The sequence below is a fragment of the Orycteropus afer genome, unplaced genomic scaffold (assembly GCF_000298275.1).
Source record: "Orycteropus afer afer isolate SDZICR_OR568_19922 unplaced genomic scaffold, OryAfe1.0 scaffold00307, whole genome shotgun sequence".
NCBI classification, from domain to species: Eukaryota; Metazoa; Chordata; class Mammalia; order Tubulidentata; family Orycteropodidae; genus Orycteropus; species Orycteropus afer.
In genome coordinates this window covers 1,916,742-1,943,347 of record NW_006921894.1, presented here as the reverse complement: position 1 = coordinate 1,943,347, position 26,606 = coordinate 1,916,742, and the positions used below count along the sequence as shown (strand labels likewise).

At 37.3% G+C, this 26,606-nt stretch overlaps 1 protein-coding gene across 1 annotated transcript in view; it reads left to right on the top strand.

The window, feature by feature from the left end:
• CEP192 (centrosomal protein 192) overlaps window positions 1–26,606 on the top strand; it is a 308,440-nt gene that overhangs the window by 153,152 nt on the left and 128,682 nt on the right. The window contains exons 19-25 of the mRNA XM_007951683.2: window positions 2,086–2,150; window positions 2,723–2,932; window positions 9,571–9,697; window positions 11,877–12,007; window positions 18,871–19,696; window positions 19,784–19,910; window positions 22,574–22,745. Of these exons, the coding sequence (XP_007949874.2) occupies window positions 2,086–2,150; window positions 2,723–2,932; window positions 9,571–9,697; window positions 11,877–12,007; window positions 18,871–19,696; window positions 19,784–19,910; window positions 22,574–22,745 (1,658 nt within the window). The remainder of the gene's footprint in view (window positions 1–2,085; window positions 2,151–2,722; window positions 2,933–9,570; window positions 9,698–11,876; window positions 12,008–18,870; window positions 19,697–19,783; window positions 19,911–22,573; window positions 22,746–26,606) is intronic.

Below are 26,606 nucleotides of genomic sequence, written 5' to 3'. Positions count from 1 at the left end.
AATATTGAGAAGAGGAAGATTTGATGGAACGCAAAGTTGTATAATGTCTAAGTCATTTTGAATGAAAATTTACCTACTGAGAAACTTACTCAGAAATTTTACTTACAAGATAATAGCCCCACCTACTCCTGTTGTAATAACTCCATACATGTGAGGTAGTACATTACTTCTGCTTATTGCCTAAGATTTGTAAAATATCGGTAGGGAAGCAGTAAGGGCTCTCTCAAAATTGAACCACAAAAGCATTTAGGTGATAATGAAAGCAATATTGTTTTAGGTTTGGCAAAGATTCTTACAGCAAATGAAGTTCTGCTGTCTTGTAATTTGTAACTAGTTTCTGATAACTGTACAAGTTAACACAGTTTTATTGAAGATATTTGGCTGAAGGGTCTCTTAAACAATCAGAGAAAACATATTCAGGAATATAATAGTGTTTTGAGCCATCTACACAGTGTCCTAAAAACCATGTAAGATTTAAAATAAGTTTCTTTTCGGGTACCTTCTTAAAGGTAGAGTCTCCTTCTTGTCCCATCTTGACTGTTAGATTATTAATTGGTTGATACTTTCACATTGTAGGGTTGTGGTTTTTAACTTAACTTTAAGTCATAGCTCTCTCAGAGACTCTTCCTAGAAAAATCTTTATGTAGAATATAGTTTTGCATGTAATTTTGGGTGATTCACAGTTCTCCTGATGCTCATTCACAGACATGTAGGTTAAGAATGTGTTTATATATAAGAAGTGATAGATTTGCAAAGTAAAAAACTAGCACAATTCTGACAAGTAGGAATTCTGAGCTGTCTTTGATGCTCTACTTTTCCTGACCGAGTGGGCAGCATCTCTCTTGGTATGCTATGGGCTGGGTTGTTCCTTCTGGGTTGCTGTTTACTATTTCAGTTTCAGCTATTCAACCTGGTGTGCCAAGGAGCTCTCGTGGCATAGTGGATAAGGCATTTTGCTGCTAACCAGAAGGTCAGTGGTTCAAACCCATCTTCCTCCATGGGAGGAAGAGGCAGTCTACCTCTGTAAAGATTTACAGTCTTGAAAACCTAATAGGGGTTACTATGAGTCACAATCAATTGGATGGCAGTGGGATTTTTTGACCTGGAGTACTAGGCAAAGACCCAACATGGATAGCCAGCAAGCTAACAGGAGTTTAGCCTGCTAGCTTTTCTGATTTAGAAAATCCTCTTTAATTCTAATGTCTTAAGCAGGTTCATATGTTTTCTATGTTGCCACTATCATCACCACTCCCTGTTGTGTTATGCCTGGAACTCTTTGCTCATTTACCCCTGGCCTATGAATCATTTCAGTCTTAGCCTAGAAACTGAATGTCTGGACTGGTGTGGGTAAGCATACATTCATTTCCCAGGGTGAATTGAGGTGTTCATTGGGAACTTGAGGACAGATATTAGGTGACCAGCTGCCCCTTTTGCCCAGACGCAGAGCTTCCTGTGTTTGTAGGACTTTAATTTCTCAAGCTCAACAGTCTTAGGCCAACCAACAGGTAGTAGACATTTTCATGAAGTGTTTGTTGTTGTTGTTGTTATGTGCCGTCGAGTCGGCCCCGACTCATAGCGACCTCTCCTCGGGTTGCTGAGGCAGTATCACTACGGAAGTAGGATTGCCCAACCTTCCTTCCGAGGAGTGGCTGGTGGGTTTGAACCGCCAGCCTTCTGGTTAGCAGTCAAGTGCTTTAGCCACTATGCTACCAGAGCTCCCAAGGCTTAATCATGTTGATTATTCCAGATGAAATCCCGTGAGTAGTGAGAACCATAACTTAAGTATACAAACTCTTTTTAAGCTAATATTAATTTGAATCTTTTAAAAAATTAAAGCTCATTAATAAGTTAGGGCAAGTTAGCAAATGATAAAATCAATTCCACTAGGGTTTTCATAACCAAAAGTTTGACAGCTGCATACTTAACAAAACAAATCCATCAGTTATGTAAACAGAAACTTTCACAAATTTTTTTTAATCAATTTTATGTCTTAAGTATTTCATTTTCCTAACTAAGTTTTATCTTTGTGCTAGTATTTAATTAGGCATTATATGATGTAATTATATAAACTTTTTCTTTTTTAAGCTGAAGCGCTAGCTTTGATTGTAAAAGATGAAGAAGAATTTAATAAAGAGCATCAATTTATGCAGGTTTGTATTTATTTGCATTAACTAAAGTTTTAAATTTTCTTTTTTAATTAATTTAAAAGTAGGGAAAATATTGATTTCTGTCTGAATAAAGTTAGTATAGAATTATCTTTTAATTTTCTCATGTTCAGACAATTTCTGCTTTTTACTTCATACTCTAAATTATTAATTGCAAAGAACTGTAATATATAAAATATACTTTTAATTCAATTAAAATCTCTTTAATAGGCTTCACAGATATTCCCATGGGTTTTAGCAATATTTTGAAATGAGGTAATCTTATTTATTTTCTGGGAAACTGTACCCTTGTAAAAATTTTTTTATTGGTGATGATTAGTGTTTGATTAAGCAATGTATTAAGACAATGCATATTATAACTTAGGTATTTTAAAACTGAATTTCTCTTTTTCTGGACTTTATTACCTTTATTAGCTGAGTAACCTTCAATTTTCTAATTTTTAAAAAATTAATTTTAAAAATTTTTTAGTTAAATTTTTTGTTTTACACATTAGAAGAGGAGAAAGAAAGCTTGCTGGCAGAAAAAAAAAAATAACATCAACTGTATTTCTTCCTAGGAAGAAAATATAGATGCTCAGAACACTTCATTTGCACTAGGGGATGCGTCCTGGGGAACTTCAGTTAATTTCAGTCTGTTGAGGAAATCATTTAGCACATCAGATTTGGACAGAGATGATGCCAGTTATTTACGTCTGTCTTTAGGAGAGTTCTTTGCTCAGAGATCTGAAGCTCTTGGTTGCCTTGGTGGTGGTAACAATGTAAAAAGAGTAAGTATGAAATGTGTTTCAGATGGCTAAACTAGAACATAGTTTCTTTAAAGCAGAGAGAGAACAGGGGCATTATAATGTAGTGGTTAAAAAGCTTAGGACTGACTTCAGTTTTAGTCTTGCTTTTTAATTAGTCATACATAAAGATTGATATCCTAGTAGGCATTAGTGACCTGAAATGGACAGGTTTGGGCCATTTTGAATCACAAATCATATGCCCTGTTATGCCACCAATGACAGAGGAATGGCATCACATTTATCATCAAAAAGAATATTTCAAGGTTTATCCTGAAGTAAAATGCTGTCAGTGATAGGATAGTATCCATACATCTATGAGGAGGACCAGTTAATACAACTATTACTTAAATTTATGCACCAACCTCTAAAGTCATAGATGAAGAAACAAAAGATTTTTTTTTCTTTTACTAACTTTTGCCGTCTCAGGTTGACCAGACATGCAACCAAGATGTATTGGTAATTGCTGGTGATAGGAATACAAAAGTTGTAAACAAAGATGCATTGGTAGTTGGAAAGTATGGCCTTGGTGATAGAAATGACTCTGTGAATCACATGATAGAATTTTGCATGACCAATAACTTGTTCATTGCAGTTTCCTTTTTTAAACAACACAAGTGGCAACTATACACATGGATCTCGCCAGATGGAATACACAGGAATCAGATTGACTATATTTTTTGTTGTTATGTGCCATTGTGTTGCCCTCACTCATAGCAACCCCCCCTTGGGTTTCTGAGGTGGTGTCACTACAAAAGTAGATTGCCCAATCTCTCTTCTGAGGAGTGGCTGGTGGGTTTAGCCACTATGCTATCAGTGGGAAGATGCAGTGGAGAAGCTCAATATCATCAGTCAGAATAAGGCCAGGGGCTGACTGGATCAGACCATCAATTGCTCATATTCAATTTTAAGTTGAAGCTGAAGAAGATAAAAACAAGTCCATGAGACCCAAAATAAGACCTTGAGTATATCTTACCTGAATTTAGAGACCATGTGAAGAATAGATTTGATACATTGAACACCAGTGACCAAAGACCAGATGAGTGTGGATTGACATCAAGAACATACATGAAGAAAGCAAAAGGTCATTAAAAAAAAACAGGAAAGGAAGAGAAGACCAAAATGGATGTCAGAAGAGACTCTGAAATGTTGTCTTGAGAGTAGCTAAAGTGAATGGAAGAAATGATGAAGTAAAAGATATGAATTTCAAGGACAGCTCAAGAAGACAAAGTAAAGTATTATATGTGCAAAGACCTGGAAATTGAAAGTCAAAGGGGAAGAACATTCTTAGCATTTTTTTAAGTGAAGGAACTTAAGAAAAAAATCAGGCTTTGTGTTGTAATATTGAAGAATTCCATGGGCAAAATACTGAACAATACAGGACGCATTATAAGAGGATGGAAGGAATATACAGTCACTGTACCAAAAAGAATTGGTTGATATGCAACCGTTTCAGGAGGTAGCTGACTGGTGATACTGATCAAGAAGCAATGGTATTAAAGAAGGAAGTCCAAGCTACACTGAAGGAACTGGCAAAAAAAATAATGCTCTGGGAATTGATGGAACACCCATTTAAGATGTTTTAACAAATAAATGCAGTGCTGGAGGTGCTCACTCATTTATGCCAAGAAATTTGGGAGTTAGCCAACTGGTAGAGATTCATATTTGTGCCCATTCCAAAGAAAAGTGCTCAAACAAAATGTGGAAATTTTTGAACAATATCATTAATATCACATACAAGTAAAATTTTGCTTAAGATAATAAAAAAAGCTGTTGCAGCAGTATGTTGATAGGGAACTGCCAGAAATTCAAGCTGCATTCAGAAAGAACATGGAATGAAGAATATCATTGCTGATGCCAGATGGATCTTGATTGAAAGTAGAGAATACCAGAAAGATATTTACTGGTGTTTTATTGACTATGCAAAGGCATTCGACTTTGTGGATCATAACAAATTACGGATAACATTGTGAAGAATGGGAATCCCAGAACACTTAACTTGTGCTTGTGAGTAACCTGTACATAGACCAGTAGGCAGTCATTCAGACAAAACAAGGGGATAATGCAGGGTTTAAAATCAGGAAAGGTATGCTGAAGAGTTCTTAGAGTTTTCTAACTGGATATCTAGAAAATTATTTTGAAATATAAGAGTGGCTTGGTTTATTAAAATCTAACACATCAAAATAAATGCACATGAGTCAGATAGTGGTAAATACTATGAAGAATGAGTTAGGAAAAAGAGCTACTTCAATTTGGTGTTCAGGGCAACATCTGAGAGTTTGTAATTTGAAACAAGACCAAAATAGTGACAGGCAGGCAATACCCAAATGTTTGGAGGAAGAGTTCTTGGCAAAGGGGCGTGACATGTATGCAGACCCACATAAAGGAATTAGATTGGCATATTGATGGAATAGAAAGCAGACAAATAAAACTTAACTGGGGTGGAAGTAGAATAAGGTAGCATGGGGTAATGCTACAAGTAGATGGCATAGATCATGAAGGGGGCCTGTGCAGGAGTAACTTTTTATTTAAAATGAACTGGGAGGAAGCACTTGGAGTCAAGGATCTCTTTTGTCATAGTGTCAGGCCTATAACCAGCTGCAATATATTACCACCAAATAGAACACCAACTTGTCAGAGGAGAAGAAATTGGAGAGGGTTAGCTAACAGGAAGTGATGTGATAAAGGCTGGGGAAGAGGAAGAATAACATGGAAACAAGAAAGTGGAAGGGTTCAAGATATATTTTGATGGTAAGAAGTCAGAGGCCTTGTTGATAAATTCCGTATAGGGAATTAAGGTTATTGGAGCGAGTGTTTATTAAAACTAGATTCCACTGGGAGTATAATTTTGAAATAACAGATACTTTGTTAGAAATCAGTTAATTCACAGAACTTAAAATTTGACATTGAACTGTGGTCCTGTCTATGCAGTAAATTAAAAAACGAAAATACTTTAGCAGAGTGGTCTTTCACACTCTCTTGGTGAATGGAGGTGCAGCCATCCATCACTCCAACCCATCTTCTGGGCTGGCAGGAATTCTGTCTCAGTTGGTATGCTCTGATGGAGTCTGGGAGCCCTGCCCAGAATTTTTCCCTTTTTTTAAGTTGTTTTTGTCTGTTTTAGAATTATTCTTCTTCTTTTTTTTCATTCTTTTTATTATTCTTCTTTCTTCTTCCCTTCCCAGGTTCTAGTTTTCAGCTTTTTCTTTCTTCCCTGTTCCTGATTCCCATCATTTTCTTTCTTGTGGTTCTCCCCATTCCTTGTTTTTCTTTTTGTATTTTTCACATATTTTTCTTCATTATTTCCTATCTCTTTTCTCTTAATCCCCCTCTCTAGATAGTGCAGGTATCAGGTTTTTTTTTTTTTTTTAATCTCTTTTTTTCCCTTTTTCTATGCATGTTTCTTTTAGCTTTTTAAAGTATTTCTTTAAATATGTTCTCTGATTTATTGCCTTTCTCTTTTTTTTTTTCTTTTCTCTTTTTGGTGATTGTTCCTGTGTGTTTATGCAGTGTATATTTTTTGTCCTCTTGCTTTTTACTTTTTTGATAGTTTTTCAATTTTGTTTTTGTCTAAATGAGTGGAAGACAGCAGCTGTGCCCATAATATGCAACCACACCCATACCTCCTGCATTTCCACTTACTGAGTGAGAGCCACCACTTCCTTCTGTACCAACTGGCCAATGATACATGACCACCAATAAGAGCCTGACTCACCCTTAACTGCTCTTCACAAACAGCCGCTCATTCTCTATCAATCCAGCAGGAGGCAGGTGTTGAGTGCATAAGTGCTGCCAAATAGCGAATAGAGGAGCACAATACCCACGTTACTCAGATACATCCAAAAACAAAGAAAACTAAAATCTTGGATGAATCACTCCAACATACAATCGCCAGTTAAATATAAATACAACAAAGTCACAATGTCTTGGAGACAGCAGACCATCACAGTAAACACAAAGAAGCAAGATAAAGCAGTAGAAACAAGGGAGCAGGATACAGATCAGAGCACATCTCTGAGGAAGAAGCAGCATTGAACTCCCTGATAAGGAATTCAAGAAACACATTTTGGTACCTTTGACGGATTGAAAGACATATCAAACAAAACACTGATAAAATTGAGGAAAACACAGAAAACCCTAGAACAAATTTGAAAGAAAATGCAGGAACAAAATGACAAAATGAATGAAAAATTAGAAATGATGCAAAATCTACAGATAGAAATCCAGTAAGATTAATACTAAATTTTCAGAAGTAGATTGAAAGGGCAAAGGAGTAGAATTGAATCAGTGGAAGACCGAATTAATGAGACTGAAGACAAATACCTGAATACTTCAAAACAAAATGAAGAAAACCTAAGATTCATGTGAGATACCATCAAAAGGAATAACCTACATGTTATTGGAATTCCAGAGCAGGAAGAGAAAAAGAAAACCACTGAGAAAATTGTCCAAGATATTCTGGAGGAGAACTTCCCTGATATGATGAAAGATGAGAATATAGCCATTCAGGAAGCCCAATAAACCCCAAACAGGATAGACCCCCAAAGAAAATCACCGAGACATATTATCATCAAACTCACCAAAACCAAACAAAAGAAAGAATTTTGAAAGCAGCACAAGAAAAATGAAAAGTTACCTACAAAGGCAACCAATAAGACTAAGCTCTGATTTCTTGTCAGAAACCATGCAGGCGAGGAGGCAATGGGATGATATATATAAAACCCTGAAAGAGAAAATTTTCCAACCAAGAATTATATACCCAGCAAAATCGTCCCTCAAATGGTGAGATTAGGACATTCCCAGATAAGCAGAAATTAAGGGAATTTTTTAAAACCAGAACAGCCTTACAAGAGGTACTAAAGGGAGTCCTTTGAACAGAGAACCAATAGTAGCAAGCAACAACTGACCGTTAATACACATGATGACATAACCCAGAATCCAACACAGCTATGGACATATCCAAAGTAAAATAAGCTTATAAGATTGTAAACAGGGAACCAGAGACATCAGCTGGCAAATGAGGACAAGTACAAACCAAAGAGCGGAGAAAAAATAGTGTAGTTACAGAACTTCTAAATGGTGAGGAAGTCAAGAGAATTGCAAGATAGGATGGACTGTTCTAAACTCAGGAAGAAAATTACAAATCATAGGGTAGCCTCAAAAAATAAATGATAAACCTTCCCATCATAATAAAAAAGAGGACCAGCACAAATATTTAGCAAATACTACATCAACAACAATGAAGGAAGTAATGGGAAGATTCATAAACTAAATAATTTCAGCACAGAAAATTATATGGAACAAAGAAACCAGGAATACCACAAAAAACACATGACAAAATGACAGGAACCAATTCATACTTGTCGATAGTTACACTGAATGTCAATAGATTAAATGCACCACTCAAGAGATGGAGTGTTGCAGACTGGATAAGACTAGGTAAGAAAACATCAATATGCTGTCTACAAGAGACACACACCTGAGACAAAGGCAAAAATAGGAAGGTGGGTTTTTCCACCTGGATTTTTGAGGTTATGAGAGAAGTTGAAGAGTAATTGAATTCTTTATTAAATAGATGGACAAAATACTGGATCATGGAAAAATAGATTTATTAGTAGGAATTTTTATTCTGCTATTAGTGATACATTTTACTTGAGTTTAAGTTACTGAGTCAAGGGAAGAAATTGCCAAGTGAAGATTATTTAAAAATTGAGCACATTTAAAAGCTCCCATTTTAGGTATATCATGTGAAATTCAGTAAAAAATGACAAATTGGAATTCCCTGATCCTTGAAGGCAAACATTTCTGATGCTTTCATCCATGTCAGTAGGAGCATACCAAATCTTTTTTTTTTTTTTTTTTTTTTTAGAGCAGAGTAGGGGGCAAGACCATATCCCCAGCAATTTTCTTTCTTTCTTTTTTTTTTCTTTAATTGTGATTTGGGTGAAGATTCACCCAAATCTTAATGCAGATTTTCAAAGACCTATTTAAACATCTTCTAAAATAGAATACCCATATACTGTAAATTAGGACTCCCTGGGTGGTACAAACAATTAATACACTCAGATGCTAACTGAAAGGTTGGAGGTTCAAGTCCACCCAGAGGTACCTCAGAAGAAAGATCTTGTGATTTACCTCAGAAAAATCAGCCATTGAAAACCATATGGAGCGCAGTTGTTCTGTGATATACATGAGGTTGACATGAATCAGAGTCAACTCAATGACAATAGGTTTTTGGTTTATGCTGTAAGTTCCAGAAAGACAGGAATTTTTATATCCCCCCCCCCCCACCACCATATGCCATTGACATTAGAACAGTGCCTGGCCTTGCACTCAGTAGTAATTGTTGAGGGAATAAAGTACCGTTTCTGGGTTGTTTTAATTTGAGTTCTTACTAAAGGCAATTTATTTGACAGTATTAGTTCTGATGATTAAGACGGTTTAGTAGTAAGGAAACAGAAGGTCCTATCTAGAGTTTTTATCTTTAGTAATTTAAAATTAAGTGGAAAGAAAGATTATATTATGTCGAAGTCATTTAGATACAGGTTATTAGCGTTAAGTCTAGAATTTCTTAAAGCAGCTGAAAATTAAGGAAATAATTCACATGTTTGCTTACTTTGTAGCCATCATTTGGTTATTTTATTAGATCACCAGAGAAGAGAGAACCAGTTGCTTTAGTACAGAAATTGGACTCATCAAGGAGCAATTTGGAAAAAGAAATGGCTCATCTTAACCAAAATTTATTTGCAGGTAATATAACAAATGAAGGGGCTTTTAGGAAACTTGTTTTTTCCTGTAACTTACTAGGTCCTTTATGAGTGTAAATGTCTACAGGCACCCCCCAGGTTATGAACATCAGAGACTTACGTACAACTTGTTGTTACAAACCAACCCTCATAAAGCCTATTGTATTAAAAATTTGAGATAAATACACTGGTTTGTAATTACAAATAGGCACTACTTTGTGACATGCCTCAAAACATTTCTATTAGTACTATGTTTTGGTTACCTGGTGTCATTCTGACAGGAATATACCACAAATGGGATGGCCTTCACAAAGAGGAATTTATTCTTACGGTTTGGAGGCTTTGAGTCCAAGTTCAAAGTGTCAGGCTCTTGGGGCTGGGTGAAAGCCCCTCAATCTTGGGCTTCAGCTCTGCCTCCTGTTCCTGGCCCACTGAAGCTAGAGCCTTCTCTTCTCTCAGACAGCTGCTGGCTGCTGAGGCTGACAAGCCCAAGATTGACAGGTAAACAGGCACAGTCCTGAGGTTACCAAACCATATGGCAGGCCATTAATTCAAGTCCATTAAAAGTCCCACGATCAGCAGAGCATGGCAGGCTGCTGAACGATGACACAACTATGTGCAGAGTTCAAGCGTGCCATAAGCTAGAGATCATTCCCAAAGTTGCTACTTATATACGGGAAGCACAACACATCCCTAAAGCAGCTACTCAGCTGCTTGTGGTAGATGCCACCATGGAATTGATTGCCAGTCTCATCACAGGGAATAACTGCTACCAGCTATCCAGCCACTCAACCAGGCCCAGCCAAGTTGACATACAACTTTACCTACCACATACTACTATACCAAAATCAACTAAACTCACTGCCATTGAATTGGATCCAACTCCTAGCGACTCCTCCTTGGGTTTCCGAAATGGTATCACTATGGAAGTAGATTGCCCAACTTTCCTTCTGAGGAGTGGCTGGTGGGTTTGAACCTCCAGCCTTCTGGTTAGCAGTCAAATGCCTTAGGCACTACGCTACCAGAACTCCCACTACTACTATATTATTATGTTAAAAATGTTTTAGTGTATTTGGAAGTATTTCTTCATTTTTTTAATGCATAGAAAAGTACACTATATATACTATATACTAAGACAAACATTTGACTGATATTAGCTATTTTTGTTATGTGCCATCAAGTCGGACCCGACTAAACTACAAAGGGCAACACCTCCTTGGGTTTCTGAGGTGGTATCACTATGGAAGTAGATTGCCCAACTTTCCTTCTGAGGAGTGGCTGTTGGGTTTGAACTGGTAACTCCTGGTTAGCAGTCAAGTGCCTTAGACACAACACTACCAGAGCTACACACCATATATAGCTGTTCTGACTTATGTACAAATTTGACATAAGGACAGAGTTAGGAATGTAATTTTTATATAATCCAGGGACTGTCTGTTACCACTTTCAATTTTTTCAGTATTGGTTAAGGATTTGATTGATGTATTAATCTCACATTACCTTTTCAATCTAAAGAGGAAACAAGTTGGCCAAAATCCACCTAAATCCTTTCATAAAAACCAAAGTAAATAAAATGATTTGTTCCAGTGAGCTACTTTGTTCAAATAAACTACTGAATTAAAGAAGTATTTTGAGATTTAGACTAGGATAGTTTAAATATGATAAATATCTCTGACAGATATTTAAAATCAAACTTTCTTGGGCAACACACAATTATTAAACAGCTACTTTTTGCTAATATAGAGCCTGGTGCTACATAACATAGGGAGCTGTATAGGATAGACTCCATGTCTTAAAGATCCTGCTGTTCACTAGGAGAGATGGGATCAAGAGTTTCTTTGTTTATAGTTGGTTGATTTTTTTATTGTTGTAAAGATACTCACTTTTGAACTCAGTGTATATTTCTGAAATGTTTAAAGCTAAAAAATATTAAATGGGTTCATGTGAGTGTTTACAAGGAAGAAATTAAAATCCACAGTCTTCCTTCAAAATTTGTAATTTACAGGATGGATCCAAATTAACAATACTGCCTTTGTCCTACTGACTGTAGTTTTAAACAGTTTTTGTCAGGATGACATTTGGAGTACAAAGACTTAATTCCAGTGCAGTTAATCATTTTGACTGGACCTTATCACACAGAAATAGTATTTATTTGTAAGTTGAATATTTTATATTTTCTACAGGAGATTTAAATGAGCAATCAAAGGCACAAGTAAGTGAAGGATTAGTTACACTTAAGGTTGAAGAATTGGAGAATATTTCGCAAGAGGATGAAAGTGATGTGACATTAACTGCTGATACAGACAATATGGAGGTATTGTATGCCTTTCGTGAAGGAAAGTTAAAACCATGCTGTCATAGTTCTTATGTAAAACCAAGAGACATCTACATATATGCTGTTACACGTTTTTTTTTCTTCTGACTTCAGTTTTAAGTGTTCTTTAAATTTTTAAAAAGATTTTTATTGCTGTCAAATATGCATACAAAAGAATATATAAAACAAACTTAACAGCCAAATGGATTATCACAAATTGCACACTGTGAATTCGAGATGAAGAGAGAAAACATTGCCAATATCCTTGAAACCATTTCCTGCCCCCTCCTGACTTTTAACACCTTATTGATTTCACCAGTTTTTGAACTTTATGTAAAAGGAAACATGTATACATACACACAAAAACACACACGTGTGTGTATATATTCTTTTTTTTTGAGTTACAGTGTGACTTTTTTTTTCAAACTTGTGATTTGGGTGAAAGTTTACATAGCAAATTTTGGTTTTACGTTCAGTAATTCATATGTATTTTGATTCATAACATTGATTTAACAATTTAACAGCACACTTCTCACTTCTTCCCTGTGTTTACTGGATTCGTCCTTTTCTATTCCTTCCTGCCTTCTGAACTTTATCCCTGGGCAAATGCTGCCCTTTGGTCCTGTATGCTTAGTTGTTCTAGTGAGTACATACCTCCACGGTGTTACTTTATTCCTTATGTGTCTGTCTGTTTTTTGGCTGAAATTGGAGTAACCAGCATGATGAGTCTTGTTCTAGTACCAGAGGGTGTCTCTAAGGGACATAGTCTCGGGGGTTCTACCAGTCTCTGTCAGATCAGTAAGCCTGGTCTTTTTTGTGATTTTTTGCATTTTGTTCCACATATTTCTCCTATTCTATTCATATTCTTCTACTCTGATCCCTTTTAGAGCGCTCAGCAGTGCTAGTCAGCACCGTTCAGTTCTTCTGGTGTCAGGATAGTGGAGACTGGGGTTTGTGTGGTCCATTAGTCCTTTGGAGTAATTGTTTCCATGTATCTTTCCTTTCCTTCACTCTTCTTTGCTCCAGATGGGGAGAGAACAGTGTTTATACCTTAGATGGTCACTTATAATCTTTTAAGACCCTAGTCACTACTCACCAAAGCAGGATATAGAACATTATCTTTGTGGGCTGTTATGCAAATTGAACTTGATGTCCTCCAAGATTATGGTCCTGTATCCCCAGCCCTAGTGACTATTTCCTTCAAGCTGTTTAGTTATGGGTAAGAAGTTTTCATAGCTTTGCCCTTTGTGTGATCAAGAACCAGTGGTACTGAAGGAAGAAATCCAAGCAGCACTGAAGAAACTGGCAAAAAAATAAGTCTCCAGAAATTGATGGAATACCCACTGAGATGTTTAAACAAACGAATACAACACTGGAGGTGCTTACACATTTCTGTCAAGTGACTGCAAAAAATCCGTATTTATGCCAATCCCAAAGAAAGATGATCTAACAGAATGCAGAAATTATCGAGCAATATTGTTAATATCATGTACAAGTAAAATTTTGCTGAAAATATTTCAAAAATGGTTGCAGCAGTCTGTTGACAGGGAACTGCTAGAAATCAAGCTGGATTCAGAAGAGGGCATGGTATGAGGGTTATCATTGCTGATATCAGATGGATCTTGGCTGAAAGCAAAGAATACTAGAAAGATGTTTACCTGTGTTTTATTGACTGTGTAAAGGCATTTGACAGTGTGGATTATAATTAATTATGGATAACATTGTGAAGAATGGGAATTCCAGATACTTAATTGTGTTTATGAGGAACATGTACATACACCAAAAACCGGTTGTTCATACAGAACAAGTTACTGCATGGTTTAAAATCAAGAAAGCTGTGCATCAGGGTTGTATCCTTTTACCTTGCTTACTGAGTCTGTATGCTGAGCAAATAATCTAGAAGTTAGACTAGAAGAAGAATGCCGCATCAGTATTGGAGGAAGACTCATCAACAACCAGTGATATACAGATGACACAACCTTACTTGCTGCAAGTGAAGAAGACTTGAAGCATTTACTGATGAAGATCAAAGACTGTAGCCTTCAGTTGCTATACCTTGATATAAAACAAAAATCCTCACAACTGGTCCAGTAAGGGACATCACAATAAACAGAGAAAAGATTGAAGTTATCAGAGACTTCATTTTACTTGCATCCATAATCTATGCCCACAGAAGCAGCAGTCAGGAAATCAGATGACATACCATGCAGTGCAAATCCGCTGCAAAAGAGCTCTTTGAAATGTTAAAGAGCAATGATGTCACTTTGAAGACTAAGGTGCACCTGACCCCTGCTTTGGTATTTCCCGTAACCTCATATGCATATATAAGTTGCACAGTGAATAAAGACGATCGAAGAAGAGTTGATGCATTTGAATTGTGGTGCTGGTGAAGAATATGGAAAATACCATGGGCTGCCAGAAGAACGAACAAATCTGTCTTGCAAGAAATACAGCCAGAATACTTCTTAGAAGTGAGAATGGCCAGACTTCATTTCACTTACTTTGGTTGTGTTACCAGAAGGGACCATCCCTGGAGAAGGATATCATGTTTGGAAAAGTAGACAATCAGAAAAAAAAGAGAAAACCCTCAGTGATATGGCTTGACACATTGGCTGCAATGATGGGCTCAAGCATAGCAAATATTATGAAGATGGCACAGAACCAAACATTGTTTCATTTTGTTGTATATAGGGTTGGTATGAGGCATTGTCACTAATTAGATGACGAAGCATTTGGCAACCTTTAGAGAGTCATAGTTACTCTTGCCGTTTGCCTGCACTTCATTGAATTTCTTCACTTTGACATTCAGAGCACTGGGCAGAAATCACATCATGTCAACACCCCCAAGAGGCACGAGGTGGGGGGAATAAAAGCCAGGAGATGACAGACTGAGCGGCAGGGATGCAGATAAGGGGAGGGTGATAGGCCCTACCCCCAAGAGGCAGGAAGTGGGAAAGAGAAAAAGCTGGGGCATGAAAGACCGAGCAGCAGAGACCCAGGTAAGGGGAGGGAAGAGTGGTTTTGAACAGCTAAGGGAAACACACTTGTCTGTCAGTTTGTCATACTGTGGTGGCTTGCATGTTGCTATGAGGCTTGAGGATGTGCCCCCGTTGTATCAAACACCAGCAGGGTTGCTCATGGTGGAGAGATTTCAGTTCAGCTTACAGACTGAGACAGACTAGGAAGAGGCCATCCACTTCTCAAAGAATTGGCCAGTGAAAACCTTATGAATAGCAGAGAAACACTGTCTTATACATTATTGGGCAACTTTATGAGTAGCCTGGAAACATTGTCTGATACAGTGCAGGAAGATGAGTTAGGTCGGAAGGCACTCAAAATATGGCTGGGAAAGAGCTGCCTCATCATAGTAAAACTGACCTTAGTGATAATGGCTAAATTAAAGCTTTCAGGACCTCCATTTGCTAACATGACAGGACTCAAATTGAGGAGAAACAATTGCAAACATCCATTAATAATAATCGGAACATGGAATGTACGAAGTATGTATGTAGGAAAATTGGAAGTTGTCAAAATGAAATGGAGCACATATCCACCTCCTACTTTGGCAAGTAGCGACTGGGATCTTAAAAGCTAGTAAGGTGCCATCTAGATGCAACGATGGGTCTTTTCTCGTCCAGAGCAAAGAAAAATGAAGAAAACCAAAATTCATGGAAACAATTAGTCCTAGCAACTGGTACACCATCCAATCTGTAGCCTGTAAGACTATGAGACCAGAAGAACTAGATGGTGCCCAGCTACCACTGTCATCCACTTGGAAGGGGATCTATGTAGGAGATCCCTGATAGAGAGGGAGAACAATGTGGTACGAAACTCAAAATCATTTGGAGGAAAAAAAAAATGGGGGGGGATCAGGTTTGCTGGTCTGATACAGCCTTGTGGAACCACTGAGACTATGGCCCCTAGCTGCCCTTCAGCTCTGGAATTGAACCCACACCTGTGGTTTCTAGCCAAACAAAATACAGGCATATGAGTTGAACATTTACCCCAAGTAGATACTCTCCTTGGAGAGAACAATCATGGGAGAAAGAAGGGCTGCTTATGCACTGGGAGACAGCTCAGGGGGCAGGAGTCCATGGAGGGATGGACACAAGGAAGAGGTAACTATGGGGAGGAAGTGAGAGGGGATGTTGCATTGTGGCAAACAATGTCATGAGACAAAGTATATGTGAACTGCTGTATGGAAAGTGAATTTGCTATGTAAATCTTCACCCAAATCACAATTAAAAAAAAAAAGAAAAAGAAATGGAACACATAAAGATTGATATCCTAGGCATTAGTGAGGTGAAATGGACCAGTTTTGGCCATTTTGAATCTGACAACCATATGATCTACCGTGCCGGGAATAACAACTTGAAAAGGAATGACGTGGCAGTCATCAGCACAAAGGATGTTTCAAGATCTGTCCTGAAGTACATGTTCTCAGTGATAGGATAATATCCATATGTCTGTAAGGAAGGCCAGTTAATACTACTATTTTTCAAATTTATTCACCAACCACCAAAGCCGAAGATGAGGAAATTAAAGATTTTTATCAACTTCTGCAGTCTGAAATTGACTGAACATGCAATCAAGATGTGTTAATTATCACTGGTGACTGGAATGCAAAAATTGGAAACAAAGAACATTGGCAGTTGGAAAATTTGGCTTTGGTGACAGAAATAATCCTGGAGATCACATGATAGAATTTTGTGAGACCAACAACATACTCATTGCAAATACCTTTTTTCCACAACACAGACGGCAGCTATACACGTGGACTTCACCAGATGGAGTACACAGGAATCAAATTGATTGCATCTGTGGCAAGAGGCAATGGATATTATATATCGTCACCCTATGTGACAGGGTAAGGCACTCTGGTAGCATAGTGCCTAAGGCATTTGATTGCTAACCATTTGGTTCAAACCCAACAGCCACTCTGTGGAAGGAAGACTGGGCAATCTACTTCTGTAAAGATTTACTGCCTCCGAAACCCAAAGGGGGTCACTATGAGTTGGAATAGACTCGATGGCAGTAAGTTTGGGTTTTTTTTTGGGGGGGGTATATGACAGAGTAGAACTGCCCCGCAGGGTTTCCAAGGCTGTAACTCTCTATAGAAGTAGACTGCTGCATCTTTCTCCCTTGGAGTGGCGGTGGGTTTCAACCACAGACCTTATGGTTAGCAGCTGAGTGCTTTAACCACTGCACTACCATGGCTATATGTTGTTGTTGTCATGTGCCGTCAAGTCGAACCCGACTCATAGCAACCCCTCCTTGGGTTTCCAAGGCGGTATCACTACAGAAGTAGATTGCCCAACCTTCCTTCTGAGGAATGGCTGGTGGGTTTGAGCCACCAACCTTCTGGTTAGCCGTCGAGTGCCTTAGGCACTACGCTACCAGAGCTCCTCCATGGCTCTATAGACATTCTTAAAATTTGGATTATTGACTCTCTCACGTTTGGGGAAATTCTCACCCATCGTTTATTCAAATACAACTTTTGTTCCATTATCTCTTCTCTGTTCTTTGAGTGCAGGTACTAGTATGGTTTATTTTGTTGTTATGTGCCATAGATCCTCTCACTGTATCCCTTTTTTCTATTATATTCTTTCTGTTTTGTTTTTTTTTTTCATTATTGTCTCTTACATCTTCATTCTGAATTTTTCATTCATTTTCTTCCAAGTCTATCTTCATTTATATTCAATTTGCTGTTAAACATATTGAGTTCTTAATTTGTTATTTTTACTTCCAGTTATAGAACTTACACTTAGTTCTATATTTACAATATCTTATTCTCTGCTAGAGGTCTCAGTATTGTCTTTTATATCCTTAAATATACTCGGGAGAATTGTGAATCTTCTCTGATAACTCCATTATCTGTATCCCCTGTGGATCTGTTTCTTTTGTCTTTTTTCCTGGGAATTTGGTCTTATTATCTTGCGTCTGATTTTATTTCTTCTGGTAGGTAATTAGAGACACTTGCAGTCTCTCGTCACTTTAATCCACTTATTGGTATTGAGCTGATTGGATTGGGCATCAGTCCTTATGAGGGACAACCTATTTTTGGTTTGCCTTTGTTCCTAAGGGGTACTTTGGCATAGCCAATCCCATTCATGGCAGATTCTGAACTCAGTTTTTATTCGCAGGAGAACAGCTATCTTTAGCTGATTCTTAAAGGCCTGCCAGCTTCTTGTTGAAGCAGTAGCAGATCATCCTAGGGAAAAGCATCCCCAATGCTGGACTTACTTCTCTGGGATTCTTTCATATAATGGATTTTGGCCTCATGATTTTTCACTGCTTTGTGAAATCAGTCATGCCTTCAAAGAAATGTTACTGCAATATTTTGCCCGGTTCTAATTCCTCCCAGCAAGAGGTTGGTTTGCATATCTGGTGTGCTATTACTGGAGACAGAAGTCTTAATACATGTGTTTTGTTAAATAGTTTTATTCTTCTTTGCTGTTGGGCCCATTTCAGTTTTTACCCATGGTTCCTGTTTATATCTTACTTACAAGTAATTCTGATAGTTGAATCAAATCGCAAAGAATTATACTTGTATTCACAGCAGGTCAGTGGCTTCTCAATCTCTGTGTCTTAATTTTTTGTTTTTTAATTTTTCTGTTCAATTTAGTACCTCTCTACAATTCTCTTTTTAAACAAATGATACTCAAATATTGTAAATAACCCCAGTATTATATAATTTAATTTGTTAATGCTAACTTTTTTCATTAAAATATTTATCTGATACACCATTGATTTCTTGTGACTGTTAAATCTTATGTAGCACTTAAAAAAATAATAATTAAATTACTATGTATGTGTTCTTGGAACTAATGTAAATTATCTGATGTAAATTTGCTCATTTCTAGGACAGTTTCTTAATGAAGAGCAAACATAAAAGATATAAAGATGAACTCTCTGACAGTGGCAATTCTATGCTTAGAATAAGCACCATTGCTTCAGCCATTACAAATGCATCCATCAATACGGATCCTTCCCAGCTTGCTGCCATGATAAAGGCACTTTCAAATAAAACCAAAGAGAAGACTTTGCAGGAAAATAATAAACAAAAAAAGTTTTCCGCTGCGTCTCATTTTTTACCTAATGATTTAGAAAAAAGTAATGGCTCCAATGCATTTGATATAGAGAAATATCTTAAAAAAGCAGATATTAATAAATCTGAAATTGGATTGGAAAACTTTTCAAAAGCTGATATGTCTGATATTTGGGATTTATCTTTGCCAAAAGAACAGACTATACAAGCTATCCGTACAGTGGATTTAGATGCTACTAATCTAAGTGGAACAGAACCAGAAGAAAACACAGCAACTCTTTATAGTGAAAATAAAGAGAGTGAGAACCAAGAATTATTTAGAACTATACACTCTTCAAATCCAGTTCTTACAAATATAAGAGAGAATGAGACCATGATAGTTAATGTAAAGACATATTCCAGTGATACCAAATTGCGAGATATTTGTAACGGTGAAAAAGCAGCCTCACTTTCTACTCCAGCATCTGACAGTTACTCATTAGAAAGGATCTCCACAATAATATCCCCTGGGCTGTTGAAAGAAAGTGAAGATATGAAAAGTAATAGAGAAGATGAGAGGAATGAATATGTTAGTGAATCAAGCAAGAGTGAAAAGCGTGTGATTTTTGAAAAGCATTCAGTCATCTCATGTGGAAATGTCGGTATGTATGAGAGTAATTGATCACATTCACAAAATTACAGGGAATTTTTTTCTTCTATTCTCATTGGAGAATACATCTTTCTGATAGGTTTGAAAGATATCCCTCTTAAGCATGGTGGACATGGTTTAGAGGATGACCAGAGTAGCTTCAGACCTTCAGCTTCACCTCTGAGTCATTCTTCTCCTAGTGAAGCCTCTGGAACAAATTTATCAGGGTAGGTACTTACTTTTTTTTTAAAAAAACCGTACTCAGTATAGGAAATATGGAAAAAAATATGAAGAAGATCATCTATATGTCCACTATCACTCAAAGGTAACTATTGTAAATATTTTATGAATTTCTTTTTAGCCTTTTTTCTGAGCAAATTTTTATGTTCTGCTTTTGTTCCACTTCTTATAATTATCCTCTGTATTTTAAAAAAATTAGTAATATTGTAGGCTGCATAATGGAGCTGTCATCATTTGTTTGATACGTTTAGTAGATCTTTGTTATGCTACTTACGTCTTTTTACTACTATAGTGATATGAACAACTTTGTTCATGAAATTCTTTCTGTGTTTTGACCAATTTCCTCTTAAGATAGGCATCTAGAAGTAAAATTAGGTCAGGAGTAATAATATAATAAGCCTTTAAATAATAATATTTTAAGGCTTTCTATGGAGTCTCTTCGTGGAGTAGTAAAGTGCTAGACTACAGCCAAGCACCACAGATTGGTGGTTTAAACTCAGTCAGAAGCACTTCAGAAGATAGACCTGCAGAGCTTCTTCTGAAAGTTCACAGCCATTGAAAACCCTGGGGAGCAGTTCTACTCTGTGCACATGGGTTGCGGTGAGTTGGAATTGACTTGGCGGTAACTCACAACAATATATTAGCAAATTATTTTCTAAAATGATTTTAAAGATTTGCACCTTGTATGATAATGTTGTTTATCTCACTGATTTCTTAGCATTTTAAATCATTTAAAATTTTAGACAATTGAATTTTAATTTTCTATCTTGAAGTATTAACTTACATTTTAAATACAGGCATACCCCATTTTATTGTGCTTCACAGATACTGTTTTATTTAACACATTAAAGGTTTGTGGCAACCCTGTGTCAAACAATCTGTCAGCACCATTTTCCAACCACATTTGCTCAATTCATGTGTCTGTGTCATATTTTGGTAATTCTCACAGTATTTCAGACTTTTTCATGATGCTGTTGCATACTTACCAGACTACAGTATAGTGTACAACTTTGATATGCACTGGGAAACCAAAGAATTTGTGTGACTTGCTTTTTTATGATACTCATTTTGTTGGAGTGGTCTGAAACTCAGTGTTCAATATTTCTGAGATATGCCTGTTTTACTTCTGAAATAGCTAAGTGCTTTTTGAAGAATTGGACCAAGTTTTAAGAACTTTTATAAATGAAACATTCTGAAAAGGCTATAAATTTACACAGTTAAAAAATTAAACCACATATATGTATATAAAAGTTTTCAATGTGAATTTATTTCCTTTTCATATATACATGTGTATATTTGTGTGTATGTGTGTATCTCCCTTCCACTATTCCTCATCTGCCTGGTTCCTTAATCACTTCACTAGGGTACTACTGTTTTTAGTTTCTTAGGTATGATGCATAAACAAATATGAATATATATTCTTATTGGGCCCTCTTTTTTATACACAACAATAGCGTATTATGCACATATCTTTTGACTCAGTACAGCCTTTTCTGTATCATGGGCACTTTGGACATGTGCACATACATCTATATAGGGTAAATTCCTAGAAATTACATTGCTGGGGAAAGGAGTATATACATTCTTACTCACGTTTAAATTAGTACATCCCTGCAAAAGTATTGTGTTAATTTAAATTTCCACTAACAGTGTAGGAGAAGGCCTGTTTCCTACCACCTTACCAACAAAGTTGTGCTTATCAAACTTTTTGATTATTGACAATCTGATACATGAAATCAAGAATATTTCAGTATATAGTAATTTTAATTCATATTTGACAACATGATATTTGATGATTGTCTAGTATTTTATTGTATACTTATGCCCTAATTTCTATAACCTAGTTCCTCTTAAAAAACTTTTAAGATTTCTTATGTAATAGCGATGAGATGGCATATTCTTTTAATATTTTATATTTATCATAGGACACCTGGTGGTGCAGTAGTTAAAGCACTCAGCTGCTAACCAAAAGGTGGATGGTTTGAACTCACCAGTTGCTCTGTTAGAGAGATATGACAGTCTACTTCTGTAAAGATTTGCAGTCTTGGAAAACCTATGGGGCAGTTCTACTCTGTCCTATAGAGTTACCGTGAGTTGGAATCAACTCAGTGGCAGTGGGCTTGGTTTATATTTTATTGTTAATTTTTCTTCTTAGGATAAGCATCTAGGTATAAAATACCTGAATCAAGTGACATGCTTTTAAGGCTTTTAATATGTACTGCTTAATCACTTAGCTGAAGATTGTATCACTTTGCATTCCTATCAACTGTATATGACCATTTCCATTCCTTTGTACTTACCTACATTTTTTTTTCCCCCATGCAGGAGTTTTTGAATGTTTTGTCCATTTTTGTTCAGTGGTTTGTAAATTTTTTATTGAATGAGTGATTAACATTGTTTTGATTGTTATGTTTTTTTCTTTAAAAAAATCCCATGACATTTTGATCAGATAGTTTATTCATTAGGAATATATTCTACCATTTTTGATGACGTAAGTATAATGAAATGAATTTGTGGTTATTATATAGACAGTTGGAACAGAGACTATAGATTAGTAAGATTGTAGGTAACGAAGAATAGCTTTTTGCAAATGGAGATAGTGTTAGAGGAATGAGTACCTCCAGTCATGAGTTTCTTTTCTCTCTTCTAGGTGTACTTTAGAGTGTTTGGGTTCAACTGCTCATCCTCAGAAGCTCCCCAGTGAGAGTTCATTGTCTCGGTTGGCATGCTCACACACTAGTATGAGCAGGCTGATGTACCTATCTGAGCATGAGAGCAGCTATCCTGTCTTGACCACAGATTATGACAATGAGGACTGTCAGGTGGGCAGATATCTTTATTATTTTTGCTTAAGGCTTCAACTTTAATGTGTCATTGACATTTAAGTCTAACAGGTCAGACCTGTTTTACCTTTAACATCAGTTTGTGTTTCTGTAAACTGATCAGACAGCTAGTCAAGCTGAGTATGTGCTAGGGATACACATGAAGTGTTTACCCTCCATCAGTTGCTAGAGGATACCATAATGATGACAGTACACATCATGGCTGCTTTGATCACATGACCATATGCTTTGGGTATGCAGAAGGTGATGAGATGGTTCAGCAAAAGGTTATGGGAAGGTAATATAAACCACCCCACCCCCCGCCAAAAAAAAAAAAACAACTAAACTCATTGTCTTGGAGTCAGTTCCAACTCATAGCAACCCCATTTGGGTTTCTGAGGTGGTAAATCTTTATGGAAATAGATTGCCCAGTCTTCCTTCCACAGAGTGGCTGGTTGATTTGAACTGCCAACCTTCTGTTAGTAGTCAGATGCCTTAGATACCACCCACCAGAGTTCCTGAGTAATGTACAGAAGGTATATTTTGCAAGACTGCTTGGAGTTAGAGTAACATATGGGGGAATGTATGGTATTTTGAAGTACACTTCATTTGAGGAGCACCAAGAGGTTTAGAGCAGCTGCAGTGAGTCATCTGCAAAGGGATGTACAGGAGATGAGGATAGAAAAGGAGTGGACAAACCACAAAATATCTTGGATGTAAAATTTGAGAGTGTGAAGGCTTTTAAGAAGGACACTTTTGCTGTTTCAAAAGCTCACCCTGTATAGAGTAGAATTGACAAGGGACAAGGTTGTAGTCACTTCTTGGCCATAGTCAGCTACCCAGAGGGAGCAAGCAGCTGAACTTGTGGACTCGGGACCATAGTCTTAGGGGACATCAAGCTCAATTGGCATAACCTATTACACAGAACATTGTTCCACATCCTACTTTGGCAAGTAATGACTGGAATCTTAAAAGCTTGCAAGCTCTAGATGCAACAATGGGTCTCTACTGGTCCAGAGCAAACTATTTACAGGTGTATAACTTATTGACATCAGTTACATTAATTGGCAGTGCAACCCTTACCCTTAATCAGTATGATTTTTTTTTTCTATCACCATAAACTGGAACTCAATGTTGCATAAACAATAAAAACCCAAAAAGCCAAACTCACCGCCATTGAGTTGATTCTGAGTCATAGTGACCCTGTTGGGTTTCCAAGGCTGTAAATCTTTATGGAAATAGATCACCCCGTCTTCCTTCTGCAGACCAGCTGGTAGATTTGAACTGCTGACCTTTGGTTAGCAGCCAAATGGCTTTTCCACTTATACCACCAGAGCTCTTTATATAAGCAATGATCCCTCCTTTCCCCCCTCCCTCCTGTCCCTGATAACTGCTAATAAACTTTGATCTCTATACATTTGCCTTTTTTGAAAATTTTTGGTAAAACAGCAAATTAGGTTCCCATTTAACAATTATTACATAAATTGTTTGGTGATATTGATTTACATGTTTCACAATGTGTCAAAATTTTCATTCCTTCCTGGATATTTCAATTTCAATAATCTGGTTTTTCTGTCCCCTTAACTTTTCATCTTTGCTTTAGAGTAATTGTTGATCATCTTGTCTGATAAACATGATTTTTTTTTTTTTTTTTTTTTTGTGTGATTTGGGTGAAGATTTACAGAGCAATTTCACTTTCCATACAGTAGTTCACATACACTTTGTTATACATGATTTTTTAAAGGTATGTAGTACTCATTGGTAATACATTATATGAGCCAATCTGTTATTTAGGTAAAACGTGACCTCAGAGGCTAGTTTTGGTTCAAGGTTTAAAGAGTATCACAGGGCAAGTCTCAGTGAGTCCTCTGGTCTCAACCAGTCCAGTAAGTCTGAACATTTTAAAATTTTGAGTTCTGTTCCACACTTTTTCCTCTTCTATCAGGATCCAAATGCCAAAGCATTCGATTGTGTGGATCATGACAAATTGTGGATAACATTGAGAAGAATGGGAATTCCAGAACACTTGATTGTACTCATGAGGAACCTGTACATAGATCAGGAGGGGGCTGTCATTTGAACAGAACAAGAATCCTCTTGTTCTCCATAGTTCAAAATCAAGAAGGGAGTGGGTCAAGGTTGTATCCTTTCACCCTACTTATTCAACTTGTATGCTGAGCACATAATCCAAGAAGCTGGATTATATGAAAAAGAACATGGCATCAGGATTGGAGGAAGACTCATTAACAACCTGTGCTACGCAAATAACACAGCTTTGCTTGCTGAAAGTGAGGATGACTTGAAGCACTTACTGATGAAGATTAAAGACTATAGTCTGCAGTATGGATTACTCCTCAAGATAAAGAAAACTGAAATCCTCATAATTGGTCCAATAAATAGCTTCACGGTTGATGGAGAAAAGATGGAAGTTGTTAAGGATTTCATATTACTTGGTTCTACAGTCAACAGCAGTGGAAGCAGCAGTCAAGATATCAGATGATGTATTGCATTGGGCAAATCTGCTGCAAAGGCCCTCTTTCAAGTGATGAGGAGCAAGGATGTCTCCTTGAAGATGAAGGTGCCCCTGACCCAAGCCATGGTATTTTCATTTGACTCTTAAGCACGTGAGAGCTGGACAATGAATAAGGAAGACCGAAGAAGAGTTGATGCTTTTGAGTTGTGGTACTGGAGAAGAATAGTAAGAGTACCATGGTCTGCTGAAAGGACTAACGAATCTGTCCTGGAGGAAGTGCAGCCAGATTGCTCATTGGAAGGGTCAATGAAGAAGCGGAATGAGATGGATAGACTCTCCAACTCTATTAATGAGATGGATAGACAGGGTGGCTGCAACAGTAGGCTCAGGTATAGCAAAGATTGTGAGGCTGGCACAGGACTGGTCAGTGTTTTGTTCTGCTGTGCATAGCGTCGCTATGAGTCAGAGATGACTCAACAGCACCTAACAACGACCTAACAACGACATCAGGGTCTGTTTAACAATTGTTAGTGGTAGCCCGCAACATGTGGTTTTTCTGGTCTCTGGGTAGATAAGGCCGTGGTTCATGTGGACTGTTAGTACTGTAGACTAGATTCTTCTCTGAGTCTTTGGTTTCCTTCTTTTTCATTTCTTCCCAACGAGAAGAGACTGATAGTTGTGTCTTCGATGGTCACTCAAAAGCTTTTAAAACCCCAGACACTACTCACTAACAAGCATGTAGAACATAAACTTCATGAATTATATTATGCCAGTTGATTGAGACCAAGTTGTTCATGAGACTATAGTCCTAAGGCTTCAAACCCAGAACACCAGTCCTGCAAGGTGTTTTCTTATATCTGAGAAGTATCTATAACTATGCTGTTGTAAATATGTGCATGCACACACACACACACACACGTATATACATATAGATACTGTATATATGCCCCCACACATATATACTTATATGCATACATATACATATGTAACTGCATGATACATTTTGGTTGTTTTTGCTATAGCTACTGTATATATGCCCACACACATACATACCTATATGCATATATGTACATATGTCAGCCCCAGGGTTACAGGTGAGGAGAGACAACTCAGGGACACCCAAAGCAGCAGGCCGGAAAAGCAGGAGAAAGGGGATTAAAAGCCAGGAAGCCAGACAGAAATACAGTCAGCCACAGGGACCGAGGTGGGGGTGATACGAGAGGTCTCCAACAGCAAGACAGACTTGTCTGTCGGTTTGTCCTACTGTGGTGTCATGTAGACATGAGTTTTGAGGCTGAGCCTCTGGTGTTTAAAACCCAGCGAAATGCACCTGGTGCACAGGTAACAGCCCAGATTATAGACTGAGACAGACTAGGAAGAAGGAAGAG